The 15,975-nt window shown below is 45.4% G+C and overlaps 1 protein-coding gene across 1 annotated transcript in view; it reads left to right on the top strand.

The window, feature by feature from the left end:
- Window positions 1–2,624: 2,624 nt before the first annotated feature.
- eif2s2 (eukaryotic translation initiation factor 2, subunit 2 beta) overlaps window positions 2,625–15,975 on the top strand; it is a 66,306-nt gene continuing 52,955 nt past the window's right edge. The window contains exon 1 of the mRNA XM_078236895.1: window positions 2,625–2,801. Coding sequence (XP_078093021.1) covers window positions 2,787–2,801 — 15 coding nt within the window. The 5' untranslated portion in view covers window positions 2,625–2,786. The remainder of the gene's footprint in view (window positions 2,802–15,975) is intronic.

Below are 15,975 nucleotides of genomic sequence, written 5' to 3'. Positions count from 1 at the left end.
TGAAGGGGTCCCGGCCAGAGCAGGGACTCTTATACCTCTCCCAGGAGGCGGAGCCGGACTGGGATGTGCCACAACACTACAGTACAAAGGTGTAACAACCCCACCCTAACCCAACAGCAACAATAGCACAACCCAACAGTAACATTTGTACATCCTTGTAGTCCTGGCCAGCCCCTGGCTCAGCACTATCCAGTGGGAACCAACGATGGTTCACCACATGGGCTTTCTTAACTATAGTGTCGGCATGGGGGGACCAAGACAGGTTGTTGGTAATCTGGATACCTAAAAACTTGAAGCTCTCGACCTTTTCTACTTCGTCCCCGTTGATGTAGATGGGGGCATGTTCTCCTTTACGCTTCCTGAAATCGATGACAATCTCCTTCATTTTGTTGACATTGAGGGAAGATTATTGTCACCGCACCAACCTCCTCAGAAGACAAACACGGGACACGGGGGACAGAGTACTCTTCGTAGTCCAGTACTTCCCCGGAGCGGAGAAGCTACGACATCTTCTCCAGAGCCTTCAACATGTCATCGATGAATACGAGCATCTCGCCAAGGCCAACCCCACACCTCCACTTCTTATCTTCAACCGCACAACCTCAAACAGGCCATTGTCCGCAGCAAACGACCCAGCCTTCAGGAGAACAGTGACCACGACACCACACAACCCTGCCACAGCAACCTCTGCAAGACGTGCCGGATCATTGACACGGATGCCATCATCTCAAGTGAGAACACCATCCACCAGGTACACGGTACATACTCTTGCGACTCGGCCAATGTTGTCTCCTGATACGCTGCAGGAAAGGATGTCCCGAGGCATGGTACATTGGGGAAACCATGCAGATGCTACAACAATGGATGAATGAACATCCCTCGACAATCACCAGGCAGGAGTGTTCTCTTCCTGTCGGGGAACACTTCTGCAGTCACAGGCATTCAGCCTCTGATCTTCAAGTAAGCGTTCTCCAAGGTGGCCTTCATGACACACGACAACACAGAATCACTGAGCAGAAACTGATAGCCAAGTTCCACACACATGAGGACGGCCTAGACCGGGATCTTGCATTCATGTTACATTATCTGTAACCACCACGACTTGCCTTGGCTTGCAAAATCTCACTAACTGTTCTGGCTGGAGACAATACACATCTCTTTAACCTGTGCTTGGCCGTCTCTCCAGTCACATTGTCTGTACCTATAAAGACTTGATTACCTGGAAAGACTCGCATTCCAACCATTATTTTGTAAATTGAGTTTGTGTCTGTATATGCCCTGTTTGTGAACACAACTCTTCACTCACCTGATGAAGGAGCCCGAGACTCCGAAAGCTTGTGCTGCCAAATAAACCTGCTGCACTTTAACCTGGTGTTGTGAGACTTCTTACTGTGCTTACCCCAGTCCAACACCGGCATCTCCACATCACAGCATTTATTGCCCATCCCTAGTTTCCTGAGAGCAGTTAATAGTCAACATTGCTGTGGCTCTGGAGTCACATGTAGGCTAGACCGGGTAAGGATGAGAGATTTCCTTCCCTAAAGGACACTGTGAGAAGTCTCACAACACCAGGTTAAAGCCCAACAGGTTTATTTGGAATCACGAGCTTTTGAAGCGCTGCTCCTTCCTCAGGTGAGCAGCACTCCAAAAGCTCATGATTCCAAATAAACCTGTTGGACTTTAACCTGGTGTTGTGAGACTTCTTACTACGCCCACCCCAGTCCAATGCCGACATCTCCACATTAAAGGGCATTAGTGAATCAGATGTTTTTTTTCCCGACAATCGACAATGGTCATCAGTAGATTCTTAATTCCAGATTTTAAAAAAATCAATTTCAAGTTCCACCATCGAACCCAGGTCCTCAGAACATTACCTGAGTTTCTGGATTAATAGTCTAGCAACAATACCACGAGGCCATCACCTACCTCCCTTTCCATTTTGTAGCACTTTGAATTGAATTTATTTATTATTGTCACATGTATTGGGATACAGTGAAAAGTGTTGTTTCTTGCGAGCTGTTACAGACAAAACACTTGGCCCACAGCCTTTGGCATTGCAAGTGCACGACTAAATAGTTTTTATTTAGATTGTTGCTGCCAGACATCTTTACTCCTGTACATTAATTCCCTTACAATGAGAGCCAAAACACAATTTGCTTTCCTAATTGATCATTGCACCTGGATGCTAGCTTTCAGTAACTTCATTGCAGGGTTAATGTAAGCCTACTTGTAACACTAATAAATGAACTTTAAATTTTTAGGGACTCATGAACAAGGGCACTCAGGTCTGTTAGGACACCAACATTTGCTAATCTCTCACCATTCAAGAAATGTTCTGTTTTGTCCACCAAATTGGATAAACTGCCACTTATTGACATGTTATTCTAACTGCCATGTCTTTACCCTCCTTGAGTGCTAGAACCCAGCCTCTGGTTCATTCTGCAGCACACGCGCTTGCGCACTAACGCTCCTGCCTGCAGCGCACGTGTCTGATCCGCACATGCGCAGTGCGCTGGGATGATGCAACGCTCGGTCAAGGGAGCTGGGGCCGTGACGTAATGTTGACAGACAGGGTTAGGAACCAATCAGAGTGAAGGGGCCGGTGTGAGGTTGACCAATGGCGAGGGAGTGTGGGTGGGGCCTGCGCGCTCGGGCAGTGACAGGGGACTCGGCGAGGCGGCCAGCGAGGAGGGCGAAGCGGCTTGTCAGGCAAATAACTCAACCAAACCCCGCCAATTACCACTCACCCAGTGAAGGAAGAGTTTAGAGCAGCCCGGGGAGCCGCCATGTCAGGAGACGAGGTCTGTTTGAGGCGCTGCGAGGTTTGAATTTTCACGTTGAATGGGGACCAGGCCTCGGGCTCCGGTAGATGTGGAGCCGCGCAAGTGTGAGCCGGCGGCCGGTGTGGGGTGGGCGTGGAGTCGGGGGCCTGAGGCCTACCCGGCCTGTCACTCCCTCAGGCACTCGCTGTTGATTTGTTTTTTTTAACTGTTCTACCCAGTTTATTGGGTAAAAATATACTTTTTTAGTGTTTATAAATTATCCCCCCCCCCCCATCCTTATCATTGCTTTCTTTTGGTTTTGGTTTCACGCACTCAGTCTCCCCTTCCCCCATTTCCTTTCAGCGGTGAGTAGCACAGGTTATCCCGACCACACGAGGTGACCGTGCCCAGATTAATGCCTGGTGGAGACTGTGCATTAGACACTGTAGAAGTTCAAATCCCACTCTGCATGAATTTAAATTCAGTATGTCTGGTAGCTGGAAGGAAGAAAAACAAGTAACCATAAAAGATGTGAAGTTATTGTAAATGTTCTTAATTGAAGGAAATTTTTCATGTTCTCAAATTCACCAAGGGTTCACCAATCTCGCCAACCTTTTTTGGAGCACCTTGAGGCTTGTCTAAATATTGAACTGCCAGTCTTGCCCAGGTCATTGGAACAATTTTTTTGAAAAAGCTTTTCCAGTTAGAATTTGCATCCGCCTGAAGTTTAAACTTCTCCCCCACTGATTTCACCGCCCCCCCCCCCATAAAAAGAAGGATGACTAAGATAATAGAGGGATAAATTGGAATATGGGTGTGTTAGTTTTAGCAACAAATGTAAAAACAGGTAATACTTCTGTTAGTGAGTAGCCCAAGTAAATGTTAGTCCCTTGGGTGATGAGACTGGGGAATTAATGGATAAGAAGTGGCAGAGACTTTGAACATGTATTTTGTATCTGTCTGGAAGGCATGTAAAGCATCTCGAGTAGAAGAAAATAAAGGGGGAAAGAAATAGTGCTAGGAAACTAATGGGAATAATAAAAGCTGGTAAGTTCCCTTGGATTTGATTTGATTTATTATTGTCACCTGTATTAACATACAGTGAAAAGTATTGTTTCTTGCGCCCTATACAGACAAAACATACAGTTCATAGAGAAAGGAACGAGAGAGTGCAGAATGTAGTGTTACAGACATAGGGTGTAGAGAAAGATCAACTTAATGCAAGGTAAGTCTGTTCAAAAGCCTGACAGCAGCAGGGAAGAAGCTGTTCTTGAGTCGGTTGGTACGTGACCTCAGAATTTTGTACCTTTTTCCCTGAAGGAAGAAGGTGGAAAAGAGACTGTCCGGGGTGCGTGGGGTCCTTAATTATGCTGGCTGCTTTGCCAAGGCAGCGGGAAGTGTAGACAGAGTCAGTGGATGGGAGGCTGGTTTGCGTGATGGATTGGGCTACATTCACGACCTTTTGTAGTTCCTTGCGGTCTTGGGCAGAGCAGGAGCCATACCAAACTGTGATACAACCAGAAAGCATGCTTTCTATGGTGCATCTGTAAATGTTGGTGAGAGTCGTAGCTGAGATGCCAAATTTCCTTAGTTCTGAGAAAGTATGGACTGCATCCTAGGGTCACGAAGGAACTCTAAAGATAGTGATTGCATTGATTGTAATCTTCCCAAATTCTCTAAATTCTGGATAGTTCTCAGCAGATTGGAAAAATGGAAATATAACTTTTCGACTCGAGCAAGGAGGGAGTCAGAACATATGAACACGCAAAATAGGAACCAAAGTGGGCTATTCAAACCCTTGAGCCTGCTCCGCCATTCAGTAAGATCATGTCTGATCTGTTTGTGTTGAATTCCACATCCCCCATCAAGAGCAACTCGGCTCATGCCATTCTCCAATCCTTTTCACATTGTCTTACAATTTTTTTTCTCAAGTGCTTATCCATTTCCTCTTTAAAGTCATGATTGTATCTGCCTTGATCCATTCCATTTGCTATATAAAGAAAATCCTCAAGTTGTTGTTGGTTCTTTTCCCAATTGTTTTCACTTAATGATCTCTGGTTCTTGTGCTTCCACTAATGGAAGAGCCTCTATCTACTCTTTCTTACTATTGTACTCTGGCTCCGTTCGACCTCCAGTACTAAGTGAGCAAACATTTCCTCTAGCTAAATATTGGGAAGAATGAAGATGTTGTCTTTGGGCCCTGCCACAAACTTTTTTTCCTAACCACTGACTCCATCCCTCTCGCTGCCAACTCCCTGAGGCTGAACCAGATTGTTCACAACTTTGGTGTCATGCCTAACCCTGCAGTGAACCTCCAATCAACGTAAACACACGGACCAATACTGCCTTATTCTGTTATCTGACTGAACCTCTTTTTCAGCTCATCTGTTGTGGAAACCCTCATTTGTAATTTGTTAACTTGAGACTTGACTATTCTAAGGGACTACTGGCTGCCCTACATAATTAATGAAGTCATCCAAAACTCCTACCCATGTCCTAACTTGCACCAACTCAAATTCACCCATTACCCCTGCATTCACTGAGCTTCAGTGGCACATTCTTGTTTTCAGATTCCCCCATGGCCTCACCCCTCCCTAACCCTGTAATTTCCACCAGTCCAACAACCCGTGTTTTCTATTATTTCTGTTTGCTATTTGTGGCCATCTTGTTCTGTATGTGACCTATCTTCTATTGCTATGAGCCCCATATCTGTGCGGTTTTGAAGGAATGTTGCTGCAAACCTCTTGAGATAGCTATGCTCCAATCCTGAGCATCCCAAACCTTCAGCCTCCTATTTTTAGGGCATGAGGATCCCCGGTTAATGCCCATCCCTTGCATACAATTTAACATGTATAATTAACATTCTGTTCTTTAAAAATGGGTTAATATGTACAACTTGGAACCATATATCCCTGCAGTGCAGAAGGCGGCCATCTGGACCATTGAGTGCACCGACTCTTCAAAAGAGCACCTCACCAGGCCCTACCTTATCACTGTAACCCCATGCGTATCCCATGGTTAATTCACCTAACCTACATATCTTCGGACACGAAGGGGCAATTTAGCATGGCCAATCCACCCAACCTGCATATCTTTGGATTTGTGGGAGGAAACCATAGCACCCGGAGGAAACCCATGCAGACACGGCAAGAACGTGTATACTGCACACAGTCGCCCAAAGCTGGAATTGAACCCAGGTCCCTGGCACTGTTTGGCAGCAGTGCTAATCACTGTGCTGCCCTTGTACATGTACTTTTTGTGGAAAAACAATCTGACAGCCTACTTGAATTAACTGCTCAGAATCTCAAGATTTTGAAATTAACTGATTAATCGTGAGAGGTGGCCTGTAACAACTAAATTGCCATGTTAGATTACTACTGTCTCGCCATCAGGACCAATGATAGTTCAATTCTCTCTGCTGCCCCCTCACTTGTGCACCATGATTGACGATCCCTCCAAATGTTATTTTCATCCATTTGGTAGTGAGCTGAGCTCCGAGTCACGTTTGTGCACTGTACCTTCAGTAAAGACTGAGAATGAGTTTTCCATTTTGCAGTGTGGTACTATCAGAATCATGATGTGGAGATGCCGGCATTGGACTGGGGTAGGCACAGTAAGTAGTCTCTCAACACCAGGTTAAAGTCCAACAGCTTTATTTGGTAGCACGAGCTTTCGGGGCGTTGCCCCTTCATCAACGGTCATCTATGGACAAGCCCTCTGTATACACAGGATCTGCTCAGATGAGGATCGCAACAGACATCTGCAGATGCTGAAAGACGCCCTTGTAAGAACAGGATATGGCGCTCAACTCATCGATCGACAGTTCCAACGTGCCACAGTGGAAAAACCACACAGACCTCCTCAGAAGGCAAACACGGGACACTGCGGACAGAGTACCCTTCGTCGTCCAGTACTTCCCCGGAGCGGAGAAGCTACGACATCTTCTCCAGAGCCTTCATGTCATCGATGACTAACTTCTCGCCAAGGCCATCCCCACACCCCCACAACTTACCTTCAAACAACCGCACAACCTCAAACAGACCATTGTTTGCAGCAAACTACCCAGCCTTCAGGAGAACAGTGACCACGGCACCACACAACCCTGCCTCAGCAACCTCTGCAAGACGTACTGGTTCATCGACACGAATGCCATCATCTCACCTGAGAACACCATCCACCAGGTACACGGTACATAAGAACATAAGAAATAGGAGCAGGAGTAGGCCATCTAGCCCCTCAAGCCTGCCCCGCCATTCAATAAGATCATGGCTGATCTGACGTGGATCAGTACCACTTACCCGCCTGATCCCCATAACCCTTAATTCCCTTACCGATCAGGAATCCATCCATCCGCGCTTTAAACATATTCAGCGAGGTAGCCTCCACCACCTCAGTGGGCAGAGAATTCCAGAGATTCACCACCCTCTGGGAGAAGAAGTTCCTCCTCAACTCTGTCCTAAACCGACCCCCCTTTATTTTGAGGCTGTGTCCTCTAGTTTTAACTTCCTTACTAAGTGGAAAGAATCTCTCCGCCTCCACCCTATCCAGCCCCCGCATTATCTTATAAGTCTCCATAAGATCCCCCCTCATCCTTCTAAACTCCAACGAGTACAACCCCAATCTCCTCAGCCTCTCCTCATAATCCAAACCCCTCATCTCCGGTATCAACCTGGTGAACCTTCTCTGCACTCCCTCCAATGCCAATATATCCTTCCTCATATAAGGGGACCAACACTGCACACAGTATTCCAGCTGCGGCCTCACCAATGCCCTGTACAGGTGCATCAAGACATCCCTGCTTTTATATTCTATCCCCCTCACGATATAGGCCAACATCCCATTTGCCTTCTTGATCACCTGTTGTACCTGCAGACTGGGCTTTTGCGTCTCATGCACAAGGACCCCCAGGTCCCTTTGCACGGTAGCATGTTTTAATTTGTTTCCATTGAGATAATAATCCCATTTGTTATTATTTCCTCCAAAGTGTATAACCTCGCATTTCTCAACGTTATACTCCATTTGCCATATCCTCGTCCACTCACTCAGCCTGTCCAAATCTCTCTGCAGATCTTCTCCGTCCTCCACACGATTCACTTTTCCACTTATCTTTGTGTCGTCTGTAAACTTTGTTACCCTACACTCCGTCCCCTCCTCCAGATCATCTATATAAATGGTAAATAGTTGCGGCCCGAGTACCGATCCCTGCGGCACGCCACTAGTTACCTTCCTCCAACCGGAAAAACACCCATTTATTCCGACTCTTTGCTTCCTGTCGGATAGCCGGTCCCCAATCCACTTTAACACACTACCCCCAACTCCGTGTGCCCTAATCTTCTTCAGCAGCCTTTTATGGGGCACCTTATCAAACGCCTTTTGGAAATCCAAAAACACCGCATCCACCGGTTCTCCTCCATCAACCGCCCTCGTCACATCTTCATAAAAATCCAACATGTTCGTCAAGCACGACTTTCCCCTCATGAATCCATGCTGCGTCTGATTGATCGAACCATTTCTATCCAGATGCCCTGCTATCTCCTCTTTAATAATGGATTCCAGCATTTTCCCTACTACAGACGTTAAGCTGACCGGCCTATAGTTACCCACCTTTTGTCTCCTTCCTTTTTTAAACAGCGGCGTAGCATTAGCCGTTTTCCAATCAACCGGCACTACCCCAGAATGCAACGAGTTTTGATAAATAATCACTAACGCATCCACTATTACCTCTGACATTTCTTTCAGTACCCTGGGATGCATTCCATCCGGACCCGGGGACTTGTCCACTTTCAGTCCCATTAGTCTACCCAGCACTGCCTCTCTGGTAACATTAATTGTATTAAGTATTTCTCCTGCTGCCAACCCTCTATTGTTAATATTTGGCAAACTATTTGTGTCCTCCACCGTGAAGACCGACACAAAAAACGTATTTAAAGACTCAGCCATATCCTCATTTCCCACTATTAACTCCCCCCTCTCGTCCTCCAAGGGTCCAACATTCACTCTCGCCACTCTATTCCTTTTTATATATTTATAAAAACTTTTACTATCATTTTTTATATTAATTGCTAGCCTAGCTTCATAGTCTATCCTTCCTTTCTTTATCGCTTTCTTAGTCTCTCTTTGTTGTTTCTTAAATTTTTCCCAATCACTTGTTTCTCCACTATTTTTGGCCACTCTGTACGCAGCTGTTTTTATTTTAATACTCTCCTTTATTTCCTTCGTTATCCACGGCTGGTTCTCCCTTTTCTTACAATCCTTGTTTTTTGCTGGAATATATTTTTGCTGAGAACTGAAAAGGATCTCCTTAAAAATCCTCCACTGTTCCTCAGCTATCCTACCTGCCAGCCTGCTCTCCCAGTCTACCTTAGCCAATTCATCCCTCATCCTATCATATTTCCCTCTGTTCAAACAGAGGACACTGGTTTGGGACCAGACTTTCTCCTCTTCCATCTGAATCAGAAATTCGACCATATTGTGGTCACTAGACCCAAGAGGGTCCTTCACAATAAGATCCTTAATTCTACCTACCTCGTTACACAATACCAGATCCAAAATAGCTCGTTCCCTCGTCGGTTCCGTAACATGCTGTTCAAGGAAACTATCCCGACAGCATTCTAAGAACTCTTCCTCCATTCCACCCTTACCGACTTGAGTCTGCCAGTCAATGTGCATGTTGAAGTCCCCCATGATTATTGCCGTTCCGTTTTTACACGCATCCCTTATCTGCTTGTTTATAGCCCTCCCTACCTCAACATTATTATTTGGGGGCCTATATACCACACCTACTAGTGTCTTTCTCCCTCTACTATTCCTCATCTCTACCCATAATGATTCCACGTTTTGTTCCTCAGAGCCTATGTCATCCCTCAGTACTACCCTGATATTATCTCTTATTAATAGCGCGACCCCACCACCTTTTCCTTCCTGTCTATTCTTCCTAAACGCCTGATACCCCTGGATATTCATCTCCTAGTCCTGGTCACCTTTCAGCCACGTTTCTGTAATGGCCACTAGATCGTACCCACTTGTGCTGATTTGCACCATCAACTCATTTACCTTGTTCCGAATGCTTCGTGCATTCAGGCAAAGTGTCCTTATTCCAGCTTTTATCTGGACCCGCTTTGATGAGTCGCGACCCCCCCCCATCAGTTAGTTCCTTGATCCTAGTCAACTCTTCTAGCTCCCCTTGTGACTCGGCCAACATTGTCTACCTGATGCACTGCAGCAAAGGATGTCCCGAGGCATGGTACATTTGGGGAGACCATGCAGACACTACGACAACGGATGAATGAACACCGCTCGACAATCACCAGGCAGACGTGTTCTTTCCTGTTGGAACACTTCAGCAGTCACGGGCATTCAGCCTCTGATCTTTGGGTAAGCGTTCTCTAAGGCGGCCTTCATGACACATGACAACACAGAATTGCTGAGCAGAAACTGATAGCCAAGTTCCGCACACATGAGGACGGCCTCAACTGAGATCTTGGGTTCGTGTCACACTATCTATAACCCCCACGACTTGCCTGGATTTGCAAAATCTCACTAACTGTCCTGGCTGGAGACAATTCACATCTCTCTTAACCTGTGCTTAACCCTCTCTCCACTCACATTGTTTGCATCTGTAAAGACTTGATTACCTGTTAAGACTCGCATTCCAACCATTATCTTGTAATTGTGTCTATATATGCCCTGTTTGTGAATTGAACTCTTCACTCACCTGATGAAGGAGCAGTACTCTGAAAGCTCGTGCTACCAAATAAGCCTGTTGGACTTTAACCTGGTGTTATGACACTACTTACTATACTAAAGGAGTGATGCACTGATGATGTGTGTAGATGCATTTATACTGAGGCCTATCTTGGCTTGTGCCACTGATTTAAGAATTTTTTCTGACGCAGCAGTGGTTGGCACTGCTGCCTTACAGTGCCAGGGACCCAATTCTGGTCGTGCTGAATGATAATGTACGGACCTCAGGCATCTTACCAAATGTTGCTAATGTCAGCATCAAGAAGAATTGGTTTAAAAAATGTGGTCATGACTTCCAACGATAGTAATCCAGGGAAGTTAACATTTTAATTCGTGCTCAGGCTCTGGGTGTCATTGGCAAGGCTGGCGTTTAATGCCCGTCCTGAGTTACTATTGTTAAGGTGGTCGTGGGCTTACTCCTTGATCCACTGCAGTCCATGTGGTGAAGGTATACCACAATGCTATTAGGACTTTGAAGGAAACGCGCTATTTGTCCTAATCGGGCTGGTGTGTGTGACCTGTAGGAGAACCTTCATGAATCTTTCATGATCCAGCCGCTGCTTGACTTCCCCCACATGATGGGTGTTCTCTGATTTATAAATAGCTTAAATCCTCCTGCACCATCCAGCTCTCTTAACATCATCTTCCAGTTTAACATGTTTTACAAAGCAATTCATTTAAGCATTTAGATTTTATGCAGATAAGGAGTTGGGGTGTTCAAACACTGTGTGACAGTCAATTCCATACCTGACATTGCACATCTTGTGAGCACTCTGTTTATGACTTTATGTTATGGTTCAGGTCAGAAACTCCAAAGTGTTTTACGGAGCCTGCCTGGATCGTAAGTTTTGCATCTTGAATTTGGCTAAAATAAGCATGATATGATTCACCACAGGTATGATTCAAATGACCCGCTAGGGAGCTTTTATCAAACAAAGTTTATTTAAGAATATAGTTAACATGTAAGGAAAAAAAATTAGCAATAGCAAAAACAAAACAACCAAGATAGTGTATAACCCTCAACAAATACATCTAAAATGTTCCAATCAAACAAACCCTTGCCATAGACAAAACCCTTTAAACCTGTTCAACACAGCAAAGACTAAAGCTCAGGTGATACTGAAATTATAAACTGTCTTGTAAGTTCTAGTAGTTCTCTTGACACACCCAGAACTGTTTGAAGTCAGAACAGCTTCTCAGAACCCCAGGTAGACTCTAGTCAAGCCAGCAGATTTTCTACTTCAGGAAGACAAATCTTGCTTCCAGTTAACAGCAGAATTTCCAAAACCAGAGAAAGAGAGAGAGAGACTTTTTTTTCAGCTTGATGCCCCTTCTAAAATTAACCTGCGGCTTAGAACTGGAAATGAAAGGGTTCTTGTCACCTGACCCACCAACCAGTTTTCCTCTTAACAGTGCAGGGTCATAAAACTAATCTCAGAAAGTACCTGAGGCCCCCATTTTAACCACTCAAAGAGCAATAAAAGGACATCTGGTAGACAGCCCAGCAGCAATGAGAAACACTGAAGCTGTGAGAGCTCCAGAGATCATGATTTTTTAAAAAACCTTTCTGAAAGGTACATTAATGTCACATTTATTATCTTTTCTTATCCAGCCCTGTAATCCTGTAGTTTTGAAGTTTTATTAGTTTCCCTGGTGAGACTTCTCAAACATAGGCAGTCCCACCGCTATTGCCTAATTTATATGCAACATTCTATTGAATTCAGAGGTTTGTGAAGCAGGACATTTTCTTCCTTAGTACAGTCAGAGCATATCAAATAATTAGATAAAATTACAAAGTGAATGTTCTGCTGTTTTAATCTCGTCAGGACTTCAAATTTTATGATGCACTTAACTTGAGGACCAGAATTCTTGGTTTATGATCTTTACATTAAAGTACCATTTATTATCCGGCACGGTAGCACAGTGGTTAGCACTGCTGCTTCACAGCTCCAGGGACCTGGGTTCGATTCCTGGCTTGGATCACTGTCTGTGTGGAGTTTGCACATTCTCCTCGTGTCTGAGTGGGTTTCCTCTGGGTGCTCCAGTTTCCTCCCACAGTCCAAAGATGTGCGGATTAGGTTGATTGGCCATGCTAAATTTGCCCTTAGTGTCCTGAGATGTGTAGGTTAGAGGAATTAGCGGGTAAATGTGTAGGGATATGGGGGTAGGGCCTGGGTGGGATTGTGGCCGGTGCAGACTCGATGGGCCGAATGGCCTCTTTCTGTGCTGTAGGGTTTCTGTGATTCTTCTATGATTCTACCACGAAGCAATAAAACAGAGAACAATGGTGTCATGGGGAGGGTGATGTGAGCATGGGAGTGACTGTTTTCACAAGCTCTGGCTCTACTCCGCTTTTAATCTATTTTTTTCCTGATTCACCACCCATAATTATTTGATCCCGATGTGCATGATCTTTGCTACGTTCCTGGAAGATCCTGGCAAAAGTTTGGTGATGGGAAGCCGCGTGAAGTCAAGAAAACCCTTGTTTGATTGAGGTGGTTGGAGATGGTCAGGATGAGGCCCAGTTGCAGTGGTGATTTTGCCGCTAAGCGGGCCCAAGCTTTGGCGGCACCGTGTTGATGGTTGCCGTTGAGAGTGAAGTTGTGGGTGACTGTCTCGACACCCCAGACTGTTGGTGCTCACATCGATGAACTGAGAGATATTCTGAAAAGAATGAGGCGGAGAAGGGAATCCTGTCAGTCGAGAGGGCAGTTTTCTTTGATGAAGGCTCGCCTTCAGACCATGCAGCAGGATTTCCAAGGAATGTCGAACATCCTGGTTGATTCGGGGAGATGGGGCCGGAGAAGAAGTGTCCATGTACGTGGTCTCCCGAGGGAAGCGGAGGATGAATTGGCCAAATTTGAGAACTGGCTGCTGTGCTTTCACAATCTCAATTTGAGGGCTGGGTGTCTCGAGTCCGATGGAATATATTGTATCTAGTCTTCGAAGCCTAGGGTTGACCACTGATCATAACATTGTCTTGTCCTCTGTTTGTTGAGAAGGGCTGGAGATGGCCAGGTGCGCTGGGTCTTCACCACCCTCCGGAGCGTAGGTTTCTCTTTACCGGGCTTCAGGAGAACGACATGGCAAAGACTTTGAAATTTTGGATAGATCCAGGGTGTTTCTCAACGATCCTGTCATGGCTTTGGCCTTTTCAAGCTCGTGGACGGTGATATTGTCCTGTTGTTAATCATTGATCCTGAACTTTGTTCCCTTGTGATTATACTCCTAATTTAGTGATATTGTCTTTTTATTCTGACGAGCATAGAGGTATTTGTTGCCTGTTATACTACGAAAATGGATTGTCCACTTTATCTCTTTGATAGTATTCAACACCAGCGTGCTCTGATGGTGGAACGAGGGAGGCCTTAGTTTAATTTACATTAGTGTTTGCATTCAGTCTTGCTTTTGATGGGTGGTACCGGGGGAGCGAGGTGGGTAAGAGGGTCTGCCCACCTTGCTCCTGGCCCTGTGTCAAATTCCAATTCTTGATTTCAGTGTTTGCAACACTGAGTTATTTCCTTGTTTGGGGATTATTTGTGAGTGTGCTGAGTTGGTTGAATGAATGAGGGTTGTACATTACTTACCTGGTTGTTTTTTTTTTATATGCTGTAATCCTTGCATTTTCACTGAGGGAGTATATTTTTTGGTGCATTTATCTTTCTAGATAAAATGGGTAGTGTCACAGCAGGGTGGTGGATAGATGGTTTAGTATAGAAGTGCTTGGCATGGCCGTAAGTCCTCATTATGGTTGAGGAAAACCCCCATTAGAATTATTGCATTTTTCTTTTAAACTTTATCAAGGGATTAATGAATCAAAGAACAGAGAAAATTACAGCACAGGAACAGGCCCTTTGGCCCTCCAAGCCTGCACCGACCATGCTGCCTGACTTAACTAAAAACCCCCACGCTTCCGGGGACCATATCCCTCTATTCCCATCTCATTCATCTACTTGTCAAGACGCCCCTTAAAAGTCACTACCGTATCCGCTTCCACTACCTCCCCCGGCAACGACTTCCAGGTACCCACCACTCTGTGTAAAAACATCTCTTTTAAAACTTGCCCCTCACACCTTAAACCTATGCTTCCTAGTAATTGACTCTTCCACCCTGGGAAAAAGCTTCTGACTATCCACTCTGTCCATGCCTCTCATAATCTTGCAGACTTCTATTAGGTCTCCCCTCAACCTCTGTCGCTCCAGTGAGAACAAACCAAGTTTCTCCAACCTCTCCTCATAGCTAATGCCCTCCATACCAGGCAACATCCTGGTAAATCTTTTCTGTACCCTCTCCAAAGCCTCCACATCCTTCTGGTAGTGTGGCGACCAGAATTGAACACTATATTCCAAGTGCGGCCTCACTAACGTTCTATAAAGCGTCAACATGACTTGCCAATTTTTAAACTCAATACCCCGGCCGATGAAGGCAAGCATGCCGTATGCCGCCTTGACTACCTTCTCCACCTGCATTGTCACTTTCAGTGACCTGTGTACCTGTACACCCAGATCCCTTTGCCTATCAATACTCCGAAGGGTTCTGCCATTTACTGTATATTTCCTATCTGTATTAGACCTTCCAAAATGCATTACCTCACATTTGTCCGGATTAAACTCCATCTGCCATCTCTCCGCCCAAGTCTCCAACTGATCTATATCCTGCTGTATCCTCTGGTCCTCATCGCTATCCGCAAATCCACTATTGGACAGTGGTTACTTGATTATTTGGCTTATAGAATGTCCAGTGGAAATATCGTATTGTTATCATAGAAATCATAGAATCATAGAAACCCTACAGTGCAGAAGGAGGCCATTCGGCCCATCGAGTCTGCACCGAACACAATCCCACCCAGGCCCTACCCGCTATTGTTGTTAGGGTTTCTTTGAAATTCCATCTATTTCCCCTCATTGAGGATGGGACCTAATGCTACCTTTGGGGTGCGTCAAGATAGGGGTAGTTTGCTTTTTCACTGTTTAAGATTCATGGGTGTCCTTGACCTGTCGGCCCTTATTCTAATATGTCATTGGTCCTAGTTTAGCTCGAATGAGTAGGTTAGAGTAGTAGTAATTGTGTTTATCCGGGTCAGGTGGAGGGTATGTTAGGCAGAGTAGTAAGTCACCCACCCCCGTGATGTCCCCTTTTGTGGGCTTCTGGACTACTCTCCTATTTGAGACCTGGTTCCCCTGGGGGTGAAGTATCCTGAACCTTCAATTCAGCATTGTTAAAGTCTTCTGGGATATCCTTTCATTGCTTGGAGGTCTTGGGATGCTGAGTTAGGTCCCAACTGAACTAAGAACAAAGAAAAGTACAGCACGGGAACAGGGTCTTTGGCCCTCCAAGCTGTGTCAATCATGATGCCCTAAACTAAAAAATCCTTCTGCCCTTACTTGATCCGTATCCCTATTCCTCCTTTATTCATGTAACCATCCAGATGCCTCTTAAATGCTGCTAATGTACCTGCTTCCACCACCTC

This window comes from Mustelus asterias, chromosome 20 (assembly GCF_964213995.1).
Source record: "Mustelus asterias chromosome 20, sMusAst1.hap1.1, whole genome shotgun sequence".
Lineage (NCBI taxonomy): Eukaryota > Metazoa > Chordata > Chondrichthyes > Carcharhiniformes > Triakidae > Mustelus > Mustelus asterias.
The sequence above is the reverse complement of the archived record's forward strand: the minus strand, read 5'-3'. Positions and strand labels throughout refer to the sequence as shown.